The 26,180-nt window shown below is 43.3% G+C and overlaps 2 protein-coding genes and 1 pseudogene across 7 annotated transcripts in view; 2 read left to right on the forward strand and 1 right to left on the reverse strand.

Moving 5' to 3' along the window:
- Positions 1 to 15,355, forward strand: part of PTPN14 (protein tyrosine phosphatase non-receptor type 14) — a 164,108-nt gene extending 148,753 nt beyond the window's left edge. For 2 of the 3 annotated variants that reach the window (XM_036912525.2, XM_036912523.2), the window contains exons 16-19: positions 2,820 to 2,948; positions 5,342 to 5,576; positions 8,951 to 9,114; positions 13,744 to 15,355. In XM_036912525.2, coding sequence (XP_036768420.2) covers positions 2,820 to 2,948; positions 5,342 to 5,576; positions 8,951 to 9,114; positions 13,744 to 13,872 — 657 coding nt within the window. In that variant the 3' untranslated portion in view covers positions 13,873 to 15,355. The other variant, XM_036912524.2, reaches the window with a different exon arrangement.
- SMYD2 (SET and MYND domain containing 2) overlaps positions 1 to 26,180 on the reverse strand; it is an 88,232-nt gene that overhangs the window by 14,934 nt on the left and 47,118 nt on the right. Inside the window, exon 12 of one of the 4 annotated variants that reach the window (XM_036912531.2) lies at positions 3,032 to 3,195. The exons of 2 other annotated variants lie outside the window; for them this stretch is intronic. In XM_036912531.2, the coding sequence (XP_036768426.2) occupies positions 3,157 to 3,195 (39 nt within the window). In that variant the 3' untranslated portion in view covers positions 3,032 to 3,156. Of the gene's footprint in view, positions 1 to 3,031; positions 3,196 to 23,657; positions 25,915 to 26,180 lie in introns of those variants that run through there. One more of the 4 variants, XM_036912535.2, reaches the window with a different exon arrangement.
- LOC118926050 (myozenin-2-like) lies at positions 20,893 to 23,524 on the forward strand (annotated as a pseudogene).

The raw sequence follows: 26,180 nt of genomic DNA on the forward strand, positions 1-26,180 counted from the left end.
TTCTTAGTCAACTGGAAGGGCATGCCTGTCACTGTGGAAAGAAAGAAGCCTGGTGGCCTCAGGGAAAACCTCAGGTCAGCTATTCTGAAGCTTGCTCATTAAAATGGATTTAACTTGGGCTTCTCTCTGTGGGTTATAACTCTCCCTAAGACTCACGGGAAAAGCTGAGGGTTGTCCTTTTCAGTTTATAATCAGCAGATGATGGAGACTTCCGAAGTCACAGGCATTGTATTTCTGTCACTGAAGTATTGATGATGTTCAAGGGCAACAGAAACTTAGCAATTCCTGTAATAGTACAGGTTATGCTTTTTACAGCTGAGATCCCAAATTTGCATATTTAGAAGACTGATTTAAACATAAACCATGTAAGTGTGGTTGATGTTGAATCTTGTAAGATTTGCTACAATGCATTAATGTCATTACGCTTTGTTACTACTTCAAATACTTCAAACCTTTGTATCTCAGTATTTCATAGACTTTAAAATTAGTCAGCTTGGCTCAACCCCATTTAGAATTCAAAATTATGGAGATATATGTACCTACAGTTAAATGTTTCCTAAATACCTTCCCTTCCTCAGTATCCCTAATACTGGAATATATTTGTTTAGAATGTCACCATTCGCTCTGACCTCTGAAACAGAATAATTTATTCATATGCTCATGTTAAAGCAGTTGTTACAGGATTTTTTTTTAACAATGCAAGGCTCTCAATGGTCTTCAGTTATGATCAATAATCTTAAAAACTTGTTTCTGGCCTTGGGTAGAGTTTTCCTGTGTTCACTGAACTTTTCAACTGTAACTGAATTATTGGTAGCTTCCTTTGAGCCTCTGAAACAGCCAAATGTCTGGTGCATTTATCAGTTATAACAGTGTCAACACAGATTATGGAAAGTATACCATGTCTGGGTGCATAACCATACACATAATTAAGTATTATAAAATACTGTCCAAAGAGATGAGAAAGAGCAACTATCATGGATCTATTGCTTAGTTTACTGTTATTTTGGGGAGTGAGAACTAAAACAATAAAAAGTGAGCCCTGGGAAATTCTTAAGTAAACTATCAGTGGCAAGTTTCATGGGCTTAGATTAGGTTATGAAACAATGACCAAAATAACACGGTCAAACAAAGGTTCAAATCACACAGCTCTTGATAGAGTGTGTGTGAAAATCTCACATAGCTGTATTATACTGTTGTCTTCTTTTGGCCACATCTCTTCTACCATTTCCCATCTGCTCTCTGGAAAAAAGCTGTCACTGTGCATCAGCTGGGCCCATAGGGCATTGTTTGTTCCCTTCCTTAGTATTCTCCGAGGCCCACATTTCATCTTGCGGATCTGAGTTAGACATGGGTGCATTTAATAGACCCGGAGAGCTTGCAAGAACTTGTTCTTGTGTTTTTGGAATAGAGTTGTATATCTTGCCAATGTTTTCCCTCTGGGTTCCAAGCAGCCATTAACACAGAACAGAGATTTATTTGCTCCAGAGGTGGAATCACATCTATGAAATCTACCTCAGTAGCATTGGTTGTTGTGTTTTTAATGCAGTTTTTAATGCCCTCCTGTCAATACTTGGAATATGCTGAAAGGCCCCAGGCAGCAGCATGCCCTGGAAGTCTTTATGGTTCCTATATGTTAGGTGCCAGACAGGCTAATGTTTAAAATCGCAATTCCACAGATAAACCACATTCCTAGCCAGCCAGCAAATCTATGAATGTTATCTCCCACCAGTACTTGGAAAATGGATTTTGCTTGCCAGCTTTGACCTAAACATATCTTGTGTAATGAGACAATAACTGACATTGTTTTTGTTTAAATCAAGTTAGTATATAGTTTCATAAAATAAATGAGGAACAAAAGTTTCAAACAAGGATCGCTTCATTGCTCCTATAATTATCTAGAGACCTGCACTGGCAGATCTGTCTTTGCAATATCAAGGCTCGAATGAAAAGGAACACAGAAAGAAGCTCTCTGAAGGTCACCATTTCATCCAGAGAACACGACCTGCAACATTTGGGGCAACTTATGTATAGCTATAGAATTATCTTCCCATTTCACCCTGAGCTGCATGAGATAATAATTTTATTATCCAAAATCATGACTCCAAAGTTCAGTCAGATGCTGTGTACTGCACAAGGGGATGTTAAGGACAAAATATCATGCATTGTTGACTCACATGCATTCACAACACCTCTACTCTGTGGGTGACAGCACAGGATAGTGGGTACAGAGGAGGTTTGTGACACACTCCCTTTCACAGCAGTAGAAAGCCATTGCTCCCAAAGGGATGTTATTCCATGGTAGACTTTTTTATTGTTTAAAAGGATGCCAGAGAGCACTGTTTCTCAAACTGTGGATCACAATTAGTAGTGGGTATAAAATCAGTTCATAGTCAGGACCAGTGTGGGTGTTTTCTGTTGTGTTTTTAATGAAACAGACAAGAGAAAAGAATGGAAATCGCACATAGTAAGCATAACTATTATTTCTATAACAAATTCTGTTAGGTTATACACGTGCATATTCATGTAATATTGTGTGTGTGTGTGTGTGTTTTATGTGCACTGGTTTGTACATAATCACTGTAGGTTGTGGACCAAAAAGGTGATTAGGTATATTTTAATAGGTTTGAGTGCCAGGAGGTGTTTTCATGTGAGAATATGTCACGAGCATCTGTGGTCTCAGGGTTTCTCATAATGGCATTAGCCCATTTGGCCTAAAGTATCATCCAGGGTTTTCTGGTGGATAGAGATGCACCCCTGGCCAGCGGATAATTCTGCCGTGGATTTGGGGCTCACTGACCCATGCTTTCCTTGGCTTCCAGGTGGTGGTCGGAGGGGCAGAATGGCACTACATAGCCACTCAGGGGCCCCTGCCACACACGTGCCACGACTTCTGGCAGATGGTGTGGGAGCAGGGAGTGAACGTGATCGCCATGGTCACTGCTGAAGAGGTAAGGGACTGGCTGAAGAGCCGTCTGTTCCCAGGGTGGGGGGACTAGAAGGGGATGGTTTGTTTGGGTGTCTTTGCTGCCCATCCACCTTCCCATTGCCCCATTTCTCTGCAAATCCTCTTCTCTTTGGCATGCATCTGCTCTCTCTTCTTACTTCCACATAGATTTGTTTCATTTTCCGAAGGTAATTTATTGTTGCAGCCTCTCTTCACCCAGCTTTTAACTCCTTTCCTTGGATTTCCATTAGCTAAAATCAAACAAACAAAGGACCAAACTTCAGTTCCGCCAGCTCACTTGTGTGTGCCAAACAAAGCAATCATCTTTCCACTGGAATCGGAGAACTTGGGGCTGCTCTGGGTAAATCAGCCTGTATTCCCTACTCTGGGCATGACTGGCTCCACATGCCATCATGCTTATCAGCTGAAAAGAAATCAGAAGTTGTTGTTCCTGCAGAGGTCTCTGTTCTCTGGGGAGAGGGGAAAAAAATCTTTCTCTTCCTTTGCCAAATCAAACATAGTTATTCTGTTGTAACTAGAGAGTGCTACGTGGTGTTGTAAAACCTGGCACACACCACCAGTTGGTCCAGCAATTCACATGGAGCTTGCTGTCTTTGGGGAAAGAAGTTTTGTGTTTCTTCTCTTGGCACCTTCTCAAGTTTTAAGTTTAACCACTTCCTTTTGTTCCTTACATTTAATTTTAACTTATGTTTTGAAGTCATTTAAGGGACTAGCTTCATCTGCTTTTTACCAGTATCTATGGTATTGCTTATCCCTTTCCTAAAACGTTTAAAGGGTGGGCAATGGAGAGAACTAAACAGAAAGTCACATTCTCTTGACTGACTGTCCTGAGCAATTGCTTTCCAGAACAGCCCATAGAAGATAGTGGTGAATGGGACTCTATGCTCCTTAAAATCCATTGTGCTTCTCTAGGCTGACTTTCAGTTTGACCTTCCTACAAAGCATATATTCTCCTTAATATATCTAGAATAGTTTTATCACCTTATAAGATTGCTGTCCGTGCTAACCACAGGGTGTGGGGGTAAATAAGACAGGTGCGATCCCCATCCACAGGGAGCTGCCATCCTAGTGGGAAGGACAGTAGAAAGTGAGCAAATAAAGTATGCTCAGACAGTGGGAAGTGCCAAGCAGAAAATGGAACGAGGTAACGGCAGAGAGAGTGGCTAGGGTGCTATAAAGTAGGTGGGCAGCCAGGGGCCCTTTGGGGAGGTTGCATTTGAGCCGAACCCTGAGTAGCAGGAAGGGGCCAGCCTGAGGAGCACAAAGTCTAGTGTACGTCTAGTGTAAGCTAGAGGCTTACCGCCTCTTGAAGCTTGTAATTGATTTAGGTGCTCAGCAGTAATATAAATCAAAGGCCTCAGATAAACCTGCTTTCATAGGATTGGCAAATAAAAGAGGCAGGTGTGTTTCAAACTCAAGAAAACTCAGTTCTACCAGATGGATTGGGGCAAGATTATTTGTATCCCTCGAATATGTGTTGCTCAGTAAATGGGCCAGCCGTCAGGGCTCCCCTAAAGCAAAGGTCCTCCGGTGCTTGTGGCTCACTCCCACACCTCTGTACACTGAGCATTTCTCCTGTCTCCACCTACTTCCTGCCCTCAGCCCCCTTCTAAGCCACCATCTCATCCCCCGCCCACTTCAGTGATTTCAGAACTCTGCAAAACTTAACAATAGACCCCATTTTGTAAATGGTTGAGAGTGCATAGCCTCAGAAATGATTCTAACATTAAGGGAGAGAGAAAGGTGGTATAATCAGTTGTTCTCTGTTTCAGTTGTCAATGGAATTAAAACAAATGGGTCAGGCTGAAAAAATGTGACTGACACTGGGCGATAGAGATAGAGAGAGTATCTGTAGTCAGTGTGGGACAACAGAAAGAGCACTGGGTGGACTGTTAGAAATGAGAAGCATGACCCAGGATGAGTACTGGACTCTGTCTCTCCCCTGCTTAAGGTCACTCCATCACCTCCCACTGACCACGGAGTGAGATCTGAACTCCTTAATATGAACTGGGAGGCCTATGCCTCTTGTCTACCCACCTTCCCTGCCACTCGCCAGACTACAGCCACCGTGGAGACCATTCTGTTCTGGAACATACCAAGCTTGTTCCTGCCTCTGGGTTGACACTGGCTCTTCTCCCTGACATTTAACCGTAGCTCAGTTGTGAGCCGTACATTTTCCATTGATGTAGCAACCATTGTAAATCTTACTACTGGTCTTAACTGAAATGCGTGGGATCTCCTCTGGTGGGCCCCGCACAGTGCTGCTGAGTTAGTGGCTTAGAAGCCATTCCCATTTTCCTCCATCCTCAGATTTTAAGATTGAAAAGATAAGAACTTCCCCTGACTTATTTCCAGTTTTGCTTTTGTGTGTTGCAGGAAGGTGGACGCAGCAAGAGCCACCGCTACTGGCCCAAACTGGGTTCCAAGCACAGCTCAACCACGTACGGCAAGTTCAAGGTCACCACAAAGTTCCGAACAGATTCTGGTTGCTATGCAACCACAGGCTTAAAGGTCAAGCACCTTTTGTCTGGGCAGGAAAGGACGGTGTGGCATTTGCAATACACCGACTGGCCAGATCATGGCTGCCCAGAGGACGTCCAAGGATTCTTGTGTAAGTTTCTTCTTCCCCAGTCAGGGTTCTACCGACTTCATCAGTGGTCTTCTCAGTTGGAGGTAAGGAGGTGAAATGGAAAGAGAAGATGCTTTCTCTTAAGTGGCAAAAGTATTATAACATTGAAATATATATTCTTTCATATAGTATATGTAGAATACAGAACACTAGTATGTGATTTATCATATTCTCCTTAATTTTTATGCAGATACACTAAAACCGTGGTAAACCAGTTGGTTCTTCCTTGATTTAGGTTCTACTCATTAATAAATAAGTATTCTGATACATGCCACATGTTTGAACCTTAAAAACATTATGCTAAGTAAAATCAGACACAAAGGGTCACATATTATATGATTCCAAATATTATATGACGTACCCAGAATAGGCAACTTTGTAGGGATAGAAATTATGATGGATGTTACCAGAGGCTGGGGAAAGGGGAATAGGGGATATTGATGAGTGTGAAGTTTCTGTTTAGGACAACAAAAAAGTTCTAGAAATGGATAGTGGTGATGATTGCACAGTGTTGTGACAAATCTGAAGCCGCCGAATTGTGCACTTAAAAATGATGAAAATGATAAATTTTATGTATGCATGTTTTAGCACAATAAACAGAGCAATAAAGTAAAAAAAATCATTTTTTATTTCTCTTAGAGGTTTGCATCTCTCAAGCCCTGTATTTCTCTAAAGCAGAAAATCTCCATCAGTACTTTCTCATACCTATGATTAAGATACTAAAACTTACTGGCATCAACTTACAGTTTTTGAAACTGGCATTTTTGGATTCATTAATTTATATATTTTCTTTCATGGTGTGGCTATCTTAGGAACTAATGCACTGCACCCAGATTATATGCAGTGCTTGATTTGAAAGGGCCCAAACTGGGTGTGTACCTCCTATGTGCCAGTCACTGGACTGGTCCCTTAGAAGGAAGAAATGAAGCAGTCTTTGTTTTAAGGTACTCCCAGTCTCATGAGCAAGGCAGGCCAGTAATTACAGGCTGGAGTGAGATCTGATGCTGTCACCTGCTTTTCAGTGGTGGTGGCGACATACCCCCTTCTTTTCCACAGTGGTGCCTAAATGTCCTGCACTTGGGGGGAGCCCTGTTCCTTCCCTAATCCAGCTGTGAAGGTGGCCCGAGGGCGGGCTATCTGCAGATTTATTATACCTGCTATGTTGCTGACTGTCCAGCTGACTGGATTACCTGTGCCCACCATGAAGGGGTTGTCATATGGATGTTAGAGAATGTCAGAACTTTGATTTTATTTTGATCCTCATTTAAAACAGGAAGGTGGTGGGTGAGGCTTTGGGGGAGAGGAGAAGAGAGAGAGAATAGGTTTTCAAGTACCTGGAAGTACCATTTCACAACAACAGGAAGATTCTGATTAGTATTTGTTGATGCAAGTATTTCATTTCCCATTAAAGTGATGATGATAATTGAGTTGGACATTGAAAGTAGAGAATGGAAGGGTGATTAGAACCCAAGGATCTACAGTAAAATCTAGATGGAGAGGGCTAGTGGTTTGTCTGACTAAGGTCAACAGTTTATCAAAATATTAGTAAGGAGGGCAGTGACCTTTGTGGAGTTTTCCTTCCTCATAACAGTGTTCTTCTTATTCCTTTCTGGTAACCTTTTGCTAATTAATTTATTAGAATTTTCTCTAAGACACAGAAAATGTTTCCCCAGAAACAATAAAAGTAGATCAGTTTGATGATTGGCTAACAGCTCTGATAAAAGGTTTTGTTTTTAAGGCAGTTAACATTTTAGTCAAATCTCTTAAATCAGAACCAGTGTAAGGAAGGTCAATCAAAATGACCAAAAAATAGAGAGAATATTTTTAGACAATATAAATTTATTTGTTTACATTTCTAAGAAACTCAGGACAAGTATACTGAGCAGGGTCTTAAGAAATGTTGGCCCTGTAGGTTTTTAAGAATTTTAAGAAGATTTTTGCCCAGATTTCAGTTAGGTTACAGAGGACCTCAGCTTATTGCCTTCCAGCCTCCAGATATCCTCACTGAGCTATTAATATGATTGTTAGTGAAAGCATCCATTTAAATCCACTTTCTCTATTTTACAAAACTCCTTTTGATGGTGGCATCTGCTTTATTGTTCAATATTCCTCTTATATCTTAAAATTAGCACAAGAAAAGCCTTGTTGTTTGCATGTGACCATTGCCTTTTGTTAGAGGATGCTCAGCCCCCCCAATATCTTCCCCCTTGCAGAAAAATTGTAATGAGAACTCCACGCACAGTACTGAGCTCATGTTGGTGCCAAATAGCAATTACTCAATCTCGTCAACTCAAACCGTCTTCCCCCCTTTTTGTGTTTTGTTCCATCTCATTTTACATTACTGGTGGTAGTGGCGGTGGTGGTAATAGCAGTCATAGTTTATGTTGGTGAACTACGTCAGATTACTTTGCATTAAATAAGTTATAAAGGAAAATAGGAGTTCTTGTTAATGTATATGAAGAGATGCTTTTAAACTGAGCATTACTCCTCTTATTTTAACACTGCCGCATGAGATTTTCTGAGTATCAAGAGCCTTCAGATCTGTTTTTGCCCTGAGCTATCTACTGCAAAATCTCGATTATTAATTGACCTTTTCTGGTTCTTACACTTTTATTGTAAGGATGCCATTTGTGTACTTTTCCTTTTTTTCATGCTCATGAGAAAAAAAAAGGTATCCAGGCTTGTATTGCTGTAATTTTTCACGTGCCCAGTTGAAGTTGTGAACAGGTCCTGTGCCGGCCTGCTGAGATAGGCAGATGTTAGAAGGGATGGGGAGGTGGGGCGACCCTGCCACCCCACACCCATGTGGCCTCCAGAAAGGGAGGGTGCCCATCTCGAGCTGCTCACATAACCACATGGGCTCCAAGCTGAAAGGCAGACCCTCCAAAAACCTGTTTTAAAATCTAAAAATTAAGTCAAGCCTCAGCGAGTGGAAGGAAGCAGGGGCAGATGGATGTGCTCCCCACTAGAAACCAGCTCTGACAGGCGGGCGTTTCAAGGGGACCTCGCTGGTGTCCTGATTCCAGTCTGTTAATAGTAGGAATTGCTGTAAGTAATGTTGAGAATCATCTGCTTGGGGGACTTTGGGATTTGCAGAGGGGAAAACAGAATTTAATTTTTTAAAAAGACCTATTTAATTTAAAGAACAAATTCTCCCGTGGACTAATCGACTCCCAGCTGGTCCTTTCTGGATCCAGGACTGTACAGCAAGTGGCAGCCAAATAATTAGTGTCTTGTAAGAACTGTAAATTATTGTCACTTAAAAAAAAAGGTTCGCCGTCAGTTCGTTTTCTCCCTTCACTTATACGCAAAGCCGCGTAGGACTTTGGTGACAAGATTTGCATTTTGTCTCGCAGCCTACTTGGAGGAGATCCAGTCGGTGCGTCGCCATACCAACAGCATGCTGGAAGCCACGGAGAACCGGCACCCGCCCATCGTCGTCCACTGCAGTGCTGGGGTGGGAAGGACCGGCGTGGTCATTCTTTCTGAGCTGATGATCTACTGCCTGGAGCATAATGAAGTGAGTCATTGGGGGCTTCTCCAGACACTTCACCGTGGGGGCACAGCTACCCCGTGGCCAGACCTGTGACCTTTTGTTTCCAGTGCTTCATTTCCTCTCTCCTGACCACGGTTTTCCAGGCCCATCATTCCTGGCTGGACTCTGACCTTTGCAACCTTCCTTATCGTTTGCCTTCCACTGTTCCCTGTAGATACCCAGACAATCCAGAAGAAGGGATGAATACGTGAAATAGACACAGAAAATCTGCTCTGAGTCATCATCTACTTCCTGAAGTCTGCAGACTTTTGTAGGCCGCCTGGTTTTATTGAGGGTAATTTTCCATGGTGGGTTATTTGGTTGCACGTCGTTTAGATGCATCTTGCATTTCTGGGATGTTTTGGCCAAAATCCTATGTGAAAATATGTATACTTTAAAAATGTTTTTCATTCTTCAGAGAGAGGTTTTATTTAAAAGAGTTGGTTTTGCTCCTTTCTAGAGTGGCAGTGGTGAGATACAGCAGTGCCGGGTAGATAATCTGAGTGCGTGGACGTGGCCTGCCTTGACCAAGGCTGAACGCCCAGCTCCTCTCCCCGGACAAGTGGCCTGCGGCCGAGGTTGTGCCAGCACCACGTGCGGCATTCCCTGCCTCTTACCGTGGCCGTAGGTCAGGGGGTTACACCGAGGGGCTTTTGATTTGATGGAGATAAGACAGAGCAATCAGAGGCTAAAGAATAACTCTTCTGCCTTCTGTTCACATGGGGGCTTTAGGGGTTTAAGTGACTTTCACTTCTCTTTCTTTAGTTGGGGTCCTCACAGCTGGGCTTGTGCCAGGCCTCCTGTTTTACAGAGGAGGAAACTGAAACCAAAAACAATTTAGTGGCTTGTCCAGGGCTATGGGGCTCTTAAGCAGTGGTGCTAAAGTGAGGTCTTCTACTTCCTGACCCCAGTGATGTCCTGTCTTCACTCTGCCTCTCAATGCCACGTGTCATTTGGTTCTTGTTCCATTTCCATATTGTACAATGTGGGGAATCAAAGGAAACTGTTGACAAGGTTTGGTAGTTTTTAAATTACGGAATGTTACCCTGCACATTCTGTGAAATGTTTTATGTAATAGTAGACATGTTTACTCAGTGGCAGCAGTGGTTGAAAATCAGATGAAATATTGCCCCATGAAGCTTCTAATGTTGAAGCTTCTAGGAAAATAATAAGTGCTATGTTTCAGCCTGTTCAAAGAATTTTTAAAATCCCTGCCTATAAAAAGTTCATTTCAATCTGTACCTATGAATATTTGTGCGGCTAAAAAGTAGAAAAGGGGTTATACCAAACGTGGTCTGTTCTTAAAAGCAGACATCCTATCATGGAATCAGTTGAGACTTCAAAACAGAAATTGCATCATCTTCATCTTTATCCTTTTGTCTCACAGGAGATTTCTTGATTGCCTGCTTCCCTGTCACTATTTGACTTCTCTAGAAGTCTCTAGAAGTCTCTAGTAGTATGAAAGTCTGTCGCTAAGTCCAAAATCCACTCAGGGCTGGGAAGATGAAACAGGATGAAGTGGCATCAAGGTCTATATGGCCTGAGCGTGTCTGAGCTCCAGTGGGTTCTGGGGGGCAAGAAGGACCTCCTCATGCCCTCCCCACTTAGGTCTGTCTGTCTTCCCTCCTTGTACCAGTATCGTTGCCAGATTCCCCCTCTCTGCTCCATTCCCTGTGCGTTAGTTCTTTGCTCCACCTTCCTCCTCTTCAACTCAAGAAGCTATTCTGTCCATCTTGCCTGACAGGAAGGATTGTTCTGTTCTGAGCCCTTTGGAGACCCGTCAAAAGCCTTGGTAATGTGATGACGTGAAGGCTCATTGATCACCAGATGTTACTGGCCCAATAGAACATAAACAACGCATGTCAGAGCAGCATGGTGCAGAGTGAGGAGTTCGGCCGCAGGGCCTCGCGTGGACTTGGTGAGGGCTCGGGGCGATTAGATTCTCTACGGTGTGGCCAAACAGAGCACATTTCCTCAGTGCCCAGTTCTGTGCCAGAACATTCTTTGCTGGAATGTGGTTAGTCCAAAAAGGACTTCTGTTCCCATTGATATTCAAAGATAGCAAGATGACTCATATTTTTCACTTCCCTTCCCCTAGCACAAATATAGCCGCCTTATCTGTCCCATTTCCCATAACTGCTATTGGTAGATGGTCAAGGAGGAGAAAATTCTCTGCTTTGTTCTGCTTCAAGCCTGGCTAGTAAGATTCAAACCCCTGTTTTGGGAGAAGAGTGGAACATGTTTAGGTAGTTTGTTTTTGAAACAACGATTTTGACAAATAAATATGAAATCGTGTATCCTATTTTTTCCCCAGTCTAAACTTTCCTGCTTTCTTTCAGTGATTTCTAGATTGAACATATTTTATGTTTTAGTCTATAATCTGTATGTACAGCTTTACTTTTGTCAGTGAAATGCCTTTTCTCTTTCTTTCAACAAAGATGCTTACAAGTGGGGCCAGGTAGCTGTGAGGTGTGAGGATGGGAAGGGATTCTTCCAGGCTGCTCTAAGAAGCCTCTTTGTGGCCCGTTGCTCTTGGTCACTGAACGTTAGCTGTAACATTTTGATGCCCTTGCTTTTTTTTGGAAAGCACTAGTTTGTAAAGCAGTAGTTTAAAGCAATGGCTAATTACAAAGGGTTAGGTTCTCACTAGCCAAATAACAAGATGTCATGATCTTGCTACTTTCTAAGTAAGTTAGCCCCCTTCATAGAGGAGAGAGGGGGAAATGCATTCTAAGCAAGACTGGGCAGACATCAGCGGCCTCGTGGGTCTTTGACTTTGGGTCTTTGTCCATTGAAAAACAGACAGCAGAGCCTGTGGGAGTGAATCTTCCAAAGAGCCGGGACCGTTTCATTGAGAATCAGGGGAAAAACTTCTTTGTCTTGTGTTCACACTGCCCCATATCACATAATATACCGTCCTTGGGGCTGAGTCTTACCGTGTGTTGAGATGGTAATGTTCGTGACGGGTGGCAGAGATTGAAGTAGAAGTGGAGGAAATGGTGGCAGAAGTGGTGTTAGTGGAGGAGGGGGTGACAACAGTGAACACAATAAAAATATTATAAAAGCAGCTAACCTGTATGTAGTGTTTATCAAATGTGCCAGCACTCTTCTAAAAGCCTTACACCTCAAGGAGCCTTTGCGATAAACCTGTAAGAGAGGCCCTGTTAGTAGCCTTGTATAGCACAGAGAAAGTGCAGCACAAGTAGATGAAGGGATGTGCCCACGTCCCTCACCCAGGCAGTGGGAGCGCTGGGGCTCGGCCGCTGAAGCCTGACCCAGTGCCTGTGCTCCTGACCTGTGTGACCCTGACTCTGTCAAAGCCTTTGATGGGCCTGGGGGAAGAGCAGCCTTACTCTGTCCTTGTCTTTGGTGCCCAACACAGTAATGCTCATCAAACATTATGTTAATTAAGTTCATTATTAGGTGGCTCTAGGCCCTAGATCATGGTATCGGTCTCTCTGGAATATAGTTTAGGCAGGGACCCACTAGGTACCATCAGAAGCCTACAGTCTGGGTATTCTGACTAATAGTGTGAGGATTCACATGACTTTTTTATTACTAGGGACTTAACTTTGTCCCTTCTAACTGGTTTGGGAGAAGGGCGAGTAATATGGATGGGATGTATTGTATCATAGCTACACAAAGTTTGGAAATAGCTGAAATGACTCTTGAAAGTAAAGTAAGAAAAGGCGTACAGCTAAACTGTATTGCTTTGCTTTCAGTGCTTGCTCAGCCCTTCGTAGCTTCGTGGGTGTGGCGGCTTGTGGGTTCCAGGCTCCCGGAGCAGAGGGCCTGTGCCACAGCCACGAGGGCGGCCTCGTGGGCCCCGTGGTGCTCCTGCCCCGGCTGGCCCAGGGCTGAAGTGACATGGGGCTGGGGCACCGGGCAGCTCTGCTCTCCCCAGACGCCGGTGAACCAGCATAGTAATTCCCTTCCGTTGAAGATACCGGTATTGTCAAAGAATTAACACATAGGCAATCTCATCTAATACTCAAGCTATTTGAAAGTCTCACTCCAAACACGGCTGGTGTTCAGAGATTGTGCTTCATGGTAGCAGGATGGGCCTGGTGGTTCTCATCTCATTAATATTACTAAAGTAATAATGAGTCGTCTTTGTTAAGAACTCTGTGTACCAGACACTGTCTACCTGCTTTCCATGCATTTCATCCTGTGATCCTAGGCGGTGGTACTATTTATCTCCCCTTGCCGTTGCTGAGGATGTGTTACGAGCTTGGGCAAGGTCACCCTGCCCTCTGAAGAGAGCATCCTTGTCCTTATTTTACAGATGAAGAAACTAAGACCAGAGAGGCCTTGAATCCTACCCCCGGGTCATGATACAGGTGGGAGTGCCAGGCAGGTTCAAGTCCGGCCTCTGTGTTTTCTCTAATAGGCTGCTCCGTGTTTACAGTGCCACCCAGGGGCACATGGTGACCAGCTTCTCCAGCGGCTGGTATCAAGCGCTTGGTCGGCGAAGCCTGGAGGGGCCGAGTCGTGTGCTTCCCCTCCTACCTGCACACAGGCAGGGAGCGGACGCCTCCTGGAAGAGCGCATGAGCAATGACCCGAGGGAGGCTTCCTGTCTCAGCGTCTTCTGCTTTTTCTCTCTTTCTTGCAGAAGGTGGAAGTGCCCATCATGCTGAGGCTGCTCAGGGAGCAAAGGATGTTCATGATCCAGACCATCGCTCAGTACAAGTTTGTCTACCAAGTCCTCATCCAGTTCCTCCAGAACTCCAGACTCATCTAAGCCCCCGTCCCAGCTCCTGGAAGAGGGACCCCCCTCCGTCTTGCCGACGGAGAGGCACCTCCAGATGACATCTGCTCCCCGAGCAGGGTGCAGACGGCCGGAGCAGGCGGGCCACACGCTCCCCAAGGACAGGAGCCAAGATCCTTCACGAACATCATAGATTATTTTATATGAGATAATTTATTTTTTTTCCCCTTTTTGGTGAATCATTGTAACGTGGTTTTCACAGTATAGTACTTTTCATTTGAACCACATTTTGACTGATCTGCATTGTAACATATCATTAGGGAAGGTTGCCTAGTGGGTCATTTGGGGGACAGAGGCATAAGGGAACACATCTCTAGTGAAGTCGCAGCCAGATTTGCAACCAACTCTGAAATTCATCAGCCTAATTGCTCATGTCCAAATCAAAGACGGCAAGAAAATAAACTCATCGTGAAGTGTACAGATAAGGGCCAAAACTTTCTTGAAGAGAAAGCTCTCTTTTATTTAGGGGCTTGTGAATCTCCATGGCTGGTTCCCTCCCTTCCCCTTTCTGCCCTTACCCTCAGAAGTCTCTTTCCATCCAGGCTTGTTTTAAAGATGGGAACAGCTAGAGGGAATGCTGCCCTTAGGGTGCAGTGATTGCCTCGCCCCGGCTGAGTGAGGCACTCTGGGCCGGATCTTTTCCAGCCACTTCTGCTGGGCTGTGGAATCTGTTTCCCACTGCACCCCTTGTCTATGCTGCCTCTCCCTGTTTGCTCAGTGGGCCCCAGTCTGGTGGCCTTTGAGGCCCTGGGCCAGGCCATCTGTGCAGCTCGGCGTCTTGCCTGATTAAGAGAAGATAATGAGCCAGAGTGGGAAGAGAAAGGAGGCAGGCAGGGCTCTGATGCTGGTTCTTATTAATCTGCTGTGTGTGCTGGACCAGGGCCTGAAGGTCGAGGGGCTGGGGCGTTCTGCCTGTGCATCAGTCACCAAGTCATTGGAAAGGCTGGAAGGGAACCAGTTGGGGAAGCTGATTTATGGGGGCTGCTTGGCGTGCAGGAGGCAGGGTCCTTGGCCAGGTGCCACACTGCATGGAGCCCCCACTGTGCTGCTCCATCTCCAGGCTTTGGCTGCAAAGAACCAGGCCTGCTCAGGACCTGGAGTCCAGGTCTTGGCTCTTTATAAATGATGGCACAGTTCGTCTCACACCGAGTCTTTTACTGGCTTACCTTTGTGGGTAGCCTCACTCTCTGGTCACTTCTGGGTTAAACCTGCCCCCACTTTGGAGCTCCGTTCTCAGTCTGTCTCTTCTTGTGCTTTCCCAGTCACCATCCTGAATTTCTTAGGTCAGTGCATGATAAATTATATTCCATGCATTTTCCTTCTTGCTGAATTTTGGGGACTTTTTCTCTCTATTGTCTAGTTTTTCTTGAATGCAACTTTGAAATTGTGGTTCGCTCTTAGACTTGCCCTTTGCAGGTGTTCTACCAAGTCTTCCTTCCCTGCTGCATTTTTTTTCTTTCCTGAGCTGAAAATGCAAAGAAAGAATGAGCTGAAAAATCAAATCAAACAGAAAGCATGTGCCTTTGTGATTCCGTCACCACGTACGAACAGGTGGGTGTGGAAGCAGATTCCCAATGAACTGCTTGGAAAAGTGAATCAAAGCAGGTTCCCATCTGACCAGGTGTGTGGTACTTGTTCCCTTATCGAGAGCAGGGGTGTCTGGCCACCGCTCTTTTACAACAAAGTCTGAAGAATGCATGCAGGAGTATAACTTCAGCTGAGCTCTGCAGATTCCAGAATTTTGGTATATGCTCTGAAAAAGAAAATCGTTTGTATGACATGTATTTTCAGTGGAGCAGAGCTCATAACCATCAACTATGAGACACTCAGGACTTGGACCATTGACAGGCAAGGACGTTATTGGTTTCCTTTCCTTAGAGATGTTGCATCCTTGGGATATTCTGCTGTCAGGATTGTTTTAACACTTGGTCCGCAGTTACTGGTTTATTATTTGATGAACATCAGTATTTCTTTGTCATCTCTTAGGCCCCCACGTGCGCTGTGAAACGTCTCGCGGGGGAAGCGTGTAGACCTGTTGTCTCTCTGAGCTCCTGGCTCCTCGCTCCTGCTCCTCCTCTCTGCCCACCTAGTGTTGCTGCCTTGTGCTACAGGAATGATCGTTCATGCACAAAGTGCAGGGGAAAAGTAGGTTTGGTGTGCATTTTCCCAGCCAAAGTTTACGTTGAAACCCAAAGGAAGACATTGAAAAGTTATCCCACAGACTTCATTTTTAAAAACAAATACTTAGAGTCCTGTTAACACATTTTGTATTCCTGTTCGCATCTCCAGTAAATGCCAACCTAGCTCCTGTTAAATTAGCAGCAGCCACTTAAAAGTCCTTTCAGTGGCATCTGCATAATAATTGCCCAGAGATGCTTTATACCCGGGCAGCAAGCCCAGGAATAAACCTTGAAGCAAAGGGTATTAAATTAGTTATCTAGTTAGAGCTTTTGGAATGAGTTCCTGACGATGTATTGAGTCGGAAGCTGGAGCTGTCGGGGTCTATTACGGCCGTTTGGATTTGAAGGGAGAAAATTTTAAATGGAAAAAAAAACCCCATCTCGCCACAAAGCCATCAAACACTTTGAGGCCTCTGGTTTTAAAGTTTTCCTATTGAAATGTTTTGCATTGTTGCATCTGCACTCATTTGCATACATCTACCTAGTGTCCACCCTTGTTTACTGGGGTCCCTGGGGCATGAGGGCTCAGTCTGGTTTCTTCATCCTTGAGGCAGGCTGAGCTTTGACAGTTTCCTCAGGCCCAAGGGAGACACCTTTTTGGTGGCATGTACGGTGATATATACCTTTTTCCTGGATGGAAGGAAAGCAGGATTTGGCTGCATTGAGGAGAGCTGTCAAACACTGATTTCTTTGTAGAGTAAGAGGAAGGAGCTCCTCTCCTCAGCTGGAGGGAACAGTGAGACTTGGAAAGGGGAAAACATCTCCACTTGGAAGGTTTTGAGTAACAAGCTTTCCAAGAGCCTAAATAGAGAGAATGTTACTTTTACAACCTTTGTGGCCCCAGACCGAGAAGAGGAACTAATTTTTTTACTATAATTTTATCAGTTTGCCTAGAGTCACGTGGTCATTTCTGGCCTGTCCCTCCACCAGCCTGGATAGAGGCTCTTTGTGGGCTCTAAGTGGGGGGCCTGTGGGCCTTGATCACAGGCTTGCCCAGTACTCATGTGGCCTTTGTCCTGCCTGCTCTCAGCTTTTGCGGTTCAGTTACAAATTCCAATGAGTACAGCAGGTCAGCGTTTTTATCCAGCTGCCTGCTTTTCTTCTCCAGCTTAGCGTAGGTTGACCCACATGATATTTCCAGTAGTTGGGCCATATTTTGTTTCCAGTGATAGAAAATGCATGTGACTCAATCTCGCTTGCACAGTTTGTGTCTTTCCTCGTCTGTCATTTCTCCAAACAAGTGCTAATGAACGTGAAGGTGCGTGCATCGAGCAGTGCGGCTCTATCTGTGAACTCAGCGCCTTGCGGTAGTGACCCTTGCTCACTCGGTGAGTGGCCGTCTCCTGGGGCTTGGAGCTTGCTCCCCGCAGAGATGGTGGGACCCTACTGATGCCCACAGGCCCATCACTGTGGGGCTGTCAGCTGCCATCCTTCTGCGATGCACAGTCTGCACTAGCTGACCTCAGCCCAGTGGACATGGAGCGTGACGCGTGCGCCTGAAGGCGTCCTTAGTTGGAAAGCAGGATGTGCGTGCTCCTCTCTGCTCTCCATTTCCAGGGGTGTGTTTGGTGGGGAAGTGGGTATAGGTACTGATTGTCTTTGGGGGGCCATGTATCACTCACTTGAGGTGGGTATCAGGGAGCGATGCAGGGGCATTCTAAGATGTGCACCAGGGAGCTTAGACTCAAGGGATGGGACTGGGTCAGACCCATGTTGGTGTGAGTCTGTCCTTCATTCCTCCTCCATCAGGAGGAATTATTAGGGTCCCAGAGTGAGTTATTTCCAGAAGCACCAACTAATCACTGTTGGGCTCTTAAGATGGCCCTTTGTGGGAATTCGGCCTCCTCCCATTTCACCAAAGGTTCTCCTGCTGTGTTGTCCTGGACTGCCTGTGGGTTTTAACACACACTTGTCACCCTCTTAGTAATTTCTTTTCATGAGCAAAATAACCCATCCAGCACTGCTTCCAAAGGGAGAAATTTGGGTTTTCCGTGGACCCTGCACCAATTCTCCAGTGGTCTACACTGTTCTGGGCGACAAGCTAGTTGGCTCTAGAGGATGGAAATAATCTTAGTTGGCTCCACAGGGTGGAAATCTGTAAGAGGTTAAGTTGTGTTTGACACGGCCCTTGGATTCTGGGCAAGAAAGCAGAATGCTAATCGTCTTTGCCTCAACTTCCAAAACAACTGGGGGCAAAAGACCTTCCTCATGCATCTGTTGAAAGCAGCAGCAACACACCTGGGGGAAACATGAGGGTGTATCCAGTCAAATTCTGCTGACCTACATGGGTTGTCCCTAAAGTCACTGTTATTTGTGGGGTCCTGTGAACCTCAACAGCCAGCCTGCCTATACTCAACCTATATCCTGCCTGCTCTCAGGTTTTGCATGTGAGTTGTATACTCAGGTGGGTAAGCATTTTTATCCAGCTGACTACCCTTTTTTTTTTTTCAGCTTAATACAGCTTCCTCTTCTTTGGCAAGGTCAGACTGAAATGTTCCCTAATTAAAATGTCCATGAGCCTGGCATTGAGTATCTGGCATCAATCGATTTCATTAGAGTGGATAATTTATTGTTTGTTGTTTGGTGCGGGGAAGGGGAGGATGTGCATCAGTTCCTACTGTTTGGAGCTTCGGCCAGCCCTCCTATTTCAAAAATAAATTCAAGGACATTTCATTATAAGGCAGGAGGGCTGGAGCTAATGTGCCACCTGAATAGGGCGAGTGTCTGTGTAGAAAGTCACTGTTCCCTCAGCCATTAGATCATTCTTTCCAAAAAATACCATGAGCTCGCCCAGAGAACTGCAAATGACAAAAGGAAGGGTTTTTAGATTAGCCCCAAAGCTGCTATCAAAAAATCTTACTGATTCACAAACAATTTTCTGGACTCTGGAATGCCTCTCCTAATTCCTACCTCCCTCCCTTTCTGTAAGGCTAGAGGATTGGAAAGGATGAGATCACCCCTAGGAAAGACTGGGCTGCCGTGTTGAGCTCTGTTTCACCCTTGCACTTGGGTTCCGACTGTGTCCGGACCGTTGCAGTAGAGCTCGATGCGAGTCTTGGGTTCTGCTGCCTGCTTGGATTTGCTGCTCAAGAATATCCCCTCCTCCTTGCTCGCTGGATGCCCCCCTTTGCTCGCAGCGTTATTACAAGTTGTATTATGATCATTTCTGTTATAGGAGTGGAGGGATAAGATGTTCATCCAATCGGTAACATCCTATTGCTTCTTCCTAACCTCCTCCTTCAGGAAACCCTGGTTCTTTCTTGCCTGATGAAAGGTTTTGAGGAGAAAGCTGATAAAATTGGATTAGGGTCTTGTACTTCGGGACGCAACTGTTTCGCTAAAATCTCAGGCATCCTGCTCTGAGTTTAGCTACTAGGGTGGCTCTCTGAGCAGGGGTACCTGGCATTCTCAGCATTTCTTGGGGGCCTCCCACTTCCCTCGTCTACAATGTTGGGTCATAAATACCTTCGGCGTGGAACTGAAAGCTGTAATTCAGAGCTGTCTTTTTTTTTTTTTTTTTTTTCAGCTTGACATTGTAAAATGTTACTGCAGTTTCCTTTTGACTAAAGATTCTTGCCAGTTTGGAATCTTAAAAACCTATTAACCGAATCCTTTTCAAAGTAAGGTTGCTCTTCATCAGAGATGATTTCCTGTGTATGTCCTTTGTTTCTTCAATAGTCAACTAACTTGCTTGAGGATTCTTAAGTGAATTAAAAAAGGTTTACATATGCAGATGACTATTACATGTATAATCTTCTGTAACTTGTGTTCATCAAATGCCAGGCTAATCTCGTTTGTTTCACTGGACTTTTGTTATGCTTAATTCAGTATTTTGATGCTTTCCTTGGTCTGTGTTTTATAAAATGTTACAAATTGTGATACCATTCAAAAGAATTGCCATTTAATAGATTTCGTTTTGAAGCCATGTACAGCCAAGTTCCCAGCTTAGAAACCAGTTTGTTCTTAAGGTTCTTGGGTCAGTCCACCAAAGCCTTCTGACTTCTGACACAGCTGAAATGTAACACTCTGTCCGCTGGATGTGGTCGGGTGCTGCGGGCTGCCCTGGAAACTTAACCACACATTATGTTGTTGCTATGAGAAATGCATTCCAGGTGGGGACTTGGGATCCTGAGAACAGTCTTCTCCCTGTGGTAGCCACTTGCTACCTTGCAAGATGGAAGTCCAGTCTTTTTATTGCAAACTACAGTTGTAAGGCAAGAGAGGGAGTGAGAAGTTTATAGGACATTCCCTAAATTGGGGAGTGATTTATTAATATTCTTGTCAATTTTACTTGGATAGAGACTCCCTCCCAATTTAATAATATTAAATGCCTTAAATGAAACTATGCATGCTATATTCTATGTGCTTTTTTATATCAGTAAATAAGCTTATGCTTGCCAGTTTTATACACAGTTATAAGGTGTATAAAACTGACTTTTGACAGTATTTTTTGCACTGTTTCCTATCTGTTCTGGTAAAGTCTTTAGATTACTGGTCTCAGTTATGTATTGTTTATGTTCTCACTGCCCTTATCATTACTGTAAAATGTTTCAGATGTGCCTTTACAAATGTGAGATCTTTATTCTAACCCTTTTTGTAAAAGATATCTATTGATTTCCATTTGCAATAAACCTTTTTTTTTTTTCCAGAGAAAAATAGTAGAATCTTCTCTCTACTATGTATGTTTGCATTAGTTGCAAGCACTTGTCTTTTAGGATTATTTTCATAGACAAAAGTGCCTGGGAAAATCCTTTTCACTTTCAAAAGCCCATTTATTTCTACCCATTTTTCCTTCCTGTATAACTTGACCATACTGAAGAATTAGTTTGAAATTCCCAAGGTTGTCATTGTTAGGAAAATCCCGAAAGGGGATGCTAGCTGGGCAAATGGAGCCAAGAATACATAGAAATGGATCTTTCTCATAAATGCAGTGATAACTCTTGTTAAGCACCCAGTCCTTTCCCCCAGCTTTCATTTACTCAGGTCCCAAACTGTTGACCTGGAAAACACAGGTGAAGGCTGCTGAGGAGGACCAAATTCTCATTTTTGTCTTTCCATGTTACAAACAGCACAGCCCATCCCAAGGCTTAAAGGTAGCTGCCCTGTCCCCTCTCTCCAGCCAGTCTACCGCCACAGGCATGCCCAGGGAGCCCCTGGTGGTGAGAGGGGACTCCTCCTTTATGTACTCTTGATAAGTAACAGGGCAGCATTAGCACTTCTGAAAGTAGCACACTGACTGCCCTGTCACTGTAGCGGGAGTCACCCACCTGCTGGAGGTCCCAGCTTCTTTCATGTCGTGAAAATGCGAATACTGTCAGCGCTCTGGAGTACAAGGAGATGACAAGCAAATCTCAATCAAAATACAAACAATTGTGTGTTTGTGTTGACTGGCAACAAAATAATTCATCATTCTTGAAGTGAACAGCTATATAATGTATAAATGTAACAGACAAAATGCCAGGGAAAATGGAGGAAGGTCAAGTGGATTGGCAGAGACTAGGTACATACATATGTTTTTGTCTTTCATGGGCCATGTAATTTAGACAGAAAACAGTACCCCCCAGTAGACCTGTTTATCTCGAAATAGACTAATAGCAGAGCTGGGGAAGGAAATGAAAATGGCAGAGAAGAAAATCCCAAAGAGCACGATGAAATATAAGAATAACATACACACAAATAAGCAGTAAATGACAAAAACAGGATTGAATATGTCTATTGTGTAATTTTACATTTTATTGTTTCATAAAAATGGGAAAACTTGTCAGTTTACCAGGCAAGAAACATAGAAGAAAAACAAAACATCCATTCATAATAGCTTACAGAACACATAAAACCCAAGAATTGAGATGATTGAGAAGGACCTGTATAAACATAACTAAACCCTTTTGAGGCAAAACCCTGACAAATTTGATAAACTCAACACATACTGGGATAGAAGGACTCATATTATGAAGGAGCGATCAGTTCTCTGTGTGCCACTGACTCCAATGCAATTCTACTTATGACAGCAGCATTTCTGTGGGGAGATGGGGGACCCCAAAAGAGGACTTGACCAAATGATTCTCAAATACATTGAAGGGTTAAATATAGGGGAGTGGTCAGAAAATTTCAGAACAGCACAGAAGATGAGCCCCAGTACGTACTAAACGCTTTGTGGTGCAACAATAATGAAGAGAGGAGACTTGAATACTGGAGGAAGAGAGGGAGAGAGAGCGAAGCATAAAAGGACAGGGATTAACAGCAAGTTGGTAGAGAAGGAGAAGGAATAAGAACGGAAGGAAAGGCACTCTAGAGCAACTGGTATCTGTCTAGAAATGGGGGTGAAAGGAAGTGGAATTAAAAGAATCATAAGAACTGGGAGTACACTGAACCCCAATCTTAAGCAGATACCGCAGACAGTTTAAAAGAAGCGCTTCAGAAAGAGGGAAGTGACTGTGTCCCATCCAGCTGCACCCTAGTTTTCTCACCTGGGCTCTGCAAAGGCTTTTTTGATGTAAATGGTATGGACCTGGGCAAAAAAGTGAGCATCCCCAGAGACATGTTGGAAGAATTATCCCATCTCAGTAACCGTGGTACCAGACTATAAGGTGTGACAAAGAAGATCTGACAAATACACATTGGAAAATTTCCAGTATGATTCTAAAGCACAAATTAATTACAATACTGCCAGGCAGAGTGGGAAACTGGATGGAGCAGCTTGGAAGGTGGTTCACAACAAGCCCCGTTTACTCCTCCCAACACCCCAGATCTACGAAGCCCCCCAAATACAGAAAACATTGCACCAGGAAATTCTGGCCCACGGCAGGAAATTCCTCCTGAGAGGGTCAACGCCAGAGCTGTCCCGAAGTACTATCAGCCGCCCTGGGAACAGGCCATCTGCAGTGATCCAGAGCTTTTGGAGGCTTTATGCCCTACACTCTGCAAGCCCGAAGGAAAGGCAGAACCGCCTGATTACAGGAACTTTAACAGAGTTGCCACCCCATTTAGAGGTTTTGAAAAAGCATCAAACATGGTTAAACTCAAGGTTCCAGATTTTGGGCTGCTACTTCTAACAGACCCCAGGCTTATGGTCTTTGCCAGTCCTCTTTCTGGCAGACGGTCCTTTAACAGGACTCCTGAGGGATGGATATCTGAGAATATTCCTGTAGTAATAACTAACAACTGAACCTACAGAGGAAACCACTCTACCAGAACCAGAAGACCTATGAAAAGAAAGTTACATGTGCCACAAAAACCTCTGAACATAAATGTTGCTGTTTTATTATACTATTTCTTGGCAAAGCCACTTACACTCTTCATTAGAAGCGATAATTTAATAGTAGTTTAGCAATTTTCCTTTTACGGCATTTAATTTCAATGTCAGATCAAACACTAATCATTCAAAATCTTGTTTGAAAAAAATAATAATAATGAAGAGAGTATTTTCTTGGCATAGGAACACAGACGGATCAATGGAATGAAACAGTGCAGAAATAAACCTAAGTTGTAAGGGAAATGATAAGGGAACCATTTCAGATCAGCAGGGGGAAATAAATCATTCAATAAATAATGTTGGCATAAGTTGCCTAGCAATTAAAAAAAATTTTTTTATTAAGGTATTATTGATATACACTCTTATGGTTTCACATGAAAAAACAATGTGGTTACTACATTTACCCATATTATCAAGTCCCCACCCACACCCCAATGCAGTCACTGTCCATCAGTGTAGTAAGATGAAGTGGCTAGCAATTTTGAAAATTAAATTTTTAAAAATCTAAGTATCACTGATATACAATCTTCCATTGTTTTCAAATATTCAGTACAGCAGTTTAGCAGTTACTCATATTATTAAATCCTCACCCCAACTACTGTGGCTACTGTCTGTCAACACAGATGTCACAGCATCATTGACTACATTCTCCATGCTGTACTACAGTCCCTGTGACCAACTTGTATCATGATGGAGAATTTTTGTGCCCTTTTATCCCCCTCCTCCCCCCCAATTCCCCCCATGGTAACCACTAGTCACTTCTCAGTGTCTATGAGTCTGCTGCCGTTCTGTTCTTTCTGTTTGGCTTTATTTTTGTATTCACAAATAACTGAAATCATATGGTATTTGTCTTTCTCTACCTGGCTTATTTCATTGAACATAACACCCTCTAGATCCATTCACACTGTTGCAAATGGCAGGATTTCTTTTTTTATGGCTGAATAATATTCCATTGTGTATATGTACCACATCTTCTTTATCCATTCATCTACTGATGGACACTTTGGTTGCTTTCATATCTTGGCTACTGTAAGTAATGCAGCAATAAACATAGGGGTGCATGTAACTTTTCAAATCAGGGATTTTGTTTTCTTTGGGTAAATTCCTAGAAGTGGAATTACTGGGTCAAATGGTATTTCTATTTTTGAGGAATCTCCACAGTTGCCCACAGAAGTTGTACCAGTTGACATTCCCACCAACAGTGTAGGAGGGTTCCCATTTCTCCACATTCTCACCAACACTTGTTATTTCTTGTCTTTTGGATAGTGGCCATTCTAACTGGTGTGAGGTGATACCTCATTGTGGTTTTGATTTTCCTGATGATTAGTGATGTGGAGAATCTTTTCATGTGACTGTTGGCCATCCATATTTCTTCTTTGAAGAAATGTCTGTTCAGGTCCTTTGCCCATTTTTTAATCGGGTTATTTATTTATTTTTGGTGTTGGGGCATATAAGCTCTTTATATATTTTGGATGTTTACCCCTTATCGGATAAATCGTTTACAAATATGTTCTCCCATACTGTAGGGTAGCTTTTTGTTCTGCTGTTGGTGTCCTTTGCTGTATAGAAGATTTTTAGTTTGATGTAGTCCCACTTGTTCATTTTCTATTTTGTTTCCCTTGCTCAAGGAGCTGTATCTAGGAAAACATTGTTCACACTTACAGATTTTTGCCTATGTTTTCTTCTAAGAGTTTTATCCTTTCATGTCTTACATTCAGATCTTTGATCTATTTCGAGTTTACTTTTGTGTATGGAATTAGACAGTGATCCAGTTTCATTCTCTGGCATGTAGCTGTCCAGTTTTCCCAACTCCAGTTATTGAAGAGGCTGTCTTTTCCCCATTGTACATTCATGATTATTTTCTCACATATTAATTGACCATGTATGTGTGAAAATTGAAAAATAAAATTAGATCTCTATTAAATGAAAATTCCACACCCATCAGTGAGTTAAATAAAAAATAGGATTAAAAAAAAAATTTGTTTTCAAAGATGAAAACAATCTGCTTTTGCACAGCAGGTGTCATGAAAAAAAGTTAATGGACAGCCAGGGGAAAAATATTTTCTGTACATGACAAAACCAATATTCCAATATACACTGAACTCTTATAAATTATTATGTGAGGCATGAATAGCACAATAGGCAATGGCCATGAATATCAACTCACAGAGGAAACACAATAATTCTTAAGTGTATGAAAGAGTGCCCAATTTCATTAACAATTGCATATAAAACAGTGTCTCACACAGTAGATAGGCAAAATAATTTTTAAATCATACAGTGTTATAAGGGCACAGGAAAACAAATATTACAAATGTTATTATACCCTTTTGGCACCTAATGCAGCTTTTTAAAAAGGAAAAGAGGCCATATTTGTTCAAATGAGAATGTTTCCACTACTTGATCCTGAAATTCCACTTCTAGGAATCTATCCCACAGAGTGCTGCCACATGTCAGCAAAGTTAAATGCCTGAGATTGTTCACTGCAGCATTGTTTATAATAGTAAACTGGAAAAACCACATGCCCATAAATAGGAAAACGGCTGAATAAATTATGGATACACATTCAGTGCAGTGTTATGCCTAAAGAGAAGGAAGCAAATCTGTAAGTGCGGAACCAATAAGGGATTCATACTGTTAAGTCAGAGAAGGAGGTTACAAAATGACAGTATCATTCTGGCTTTGTTTTTCTAAATCTAGTTCTATAAATACATTATACAGGCATGGGAAATATGGGGACCACCTAAGCAAACTTTACAGTGGCTACCTGGTGGGCTGGGACTGGGAAGGAAGGCCCGCTCATTTTTTCAGATACGTTTGTATTACTTAAACTTATTGAGAAAGCATTA

This window comes from Manis pentadactyla, chromosome 9, assembly GCF_030020395.1.
Source record: "Manis pentadactyla isolate mManPen7 chromosome 9, mManPen7.hap1, whole genome shotgun sequence".
Classification (NCBI taxonomy): domain Eukaryota; kingdom Metazoa; phylum Chordata; class Mammalia; order Pholidota; family Manidae; genus Manis; species Manis pentadactyla.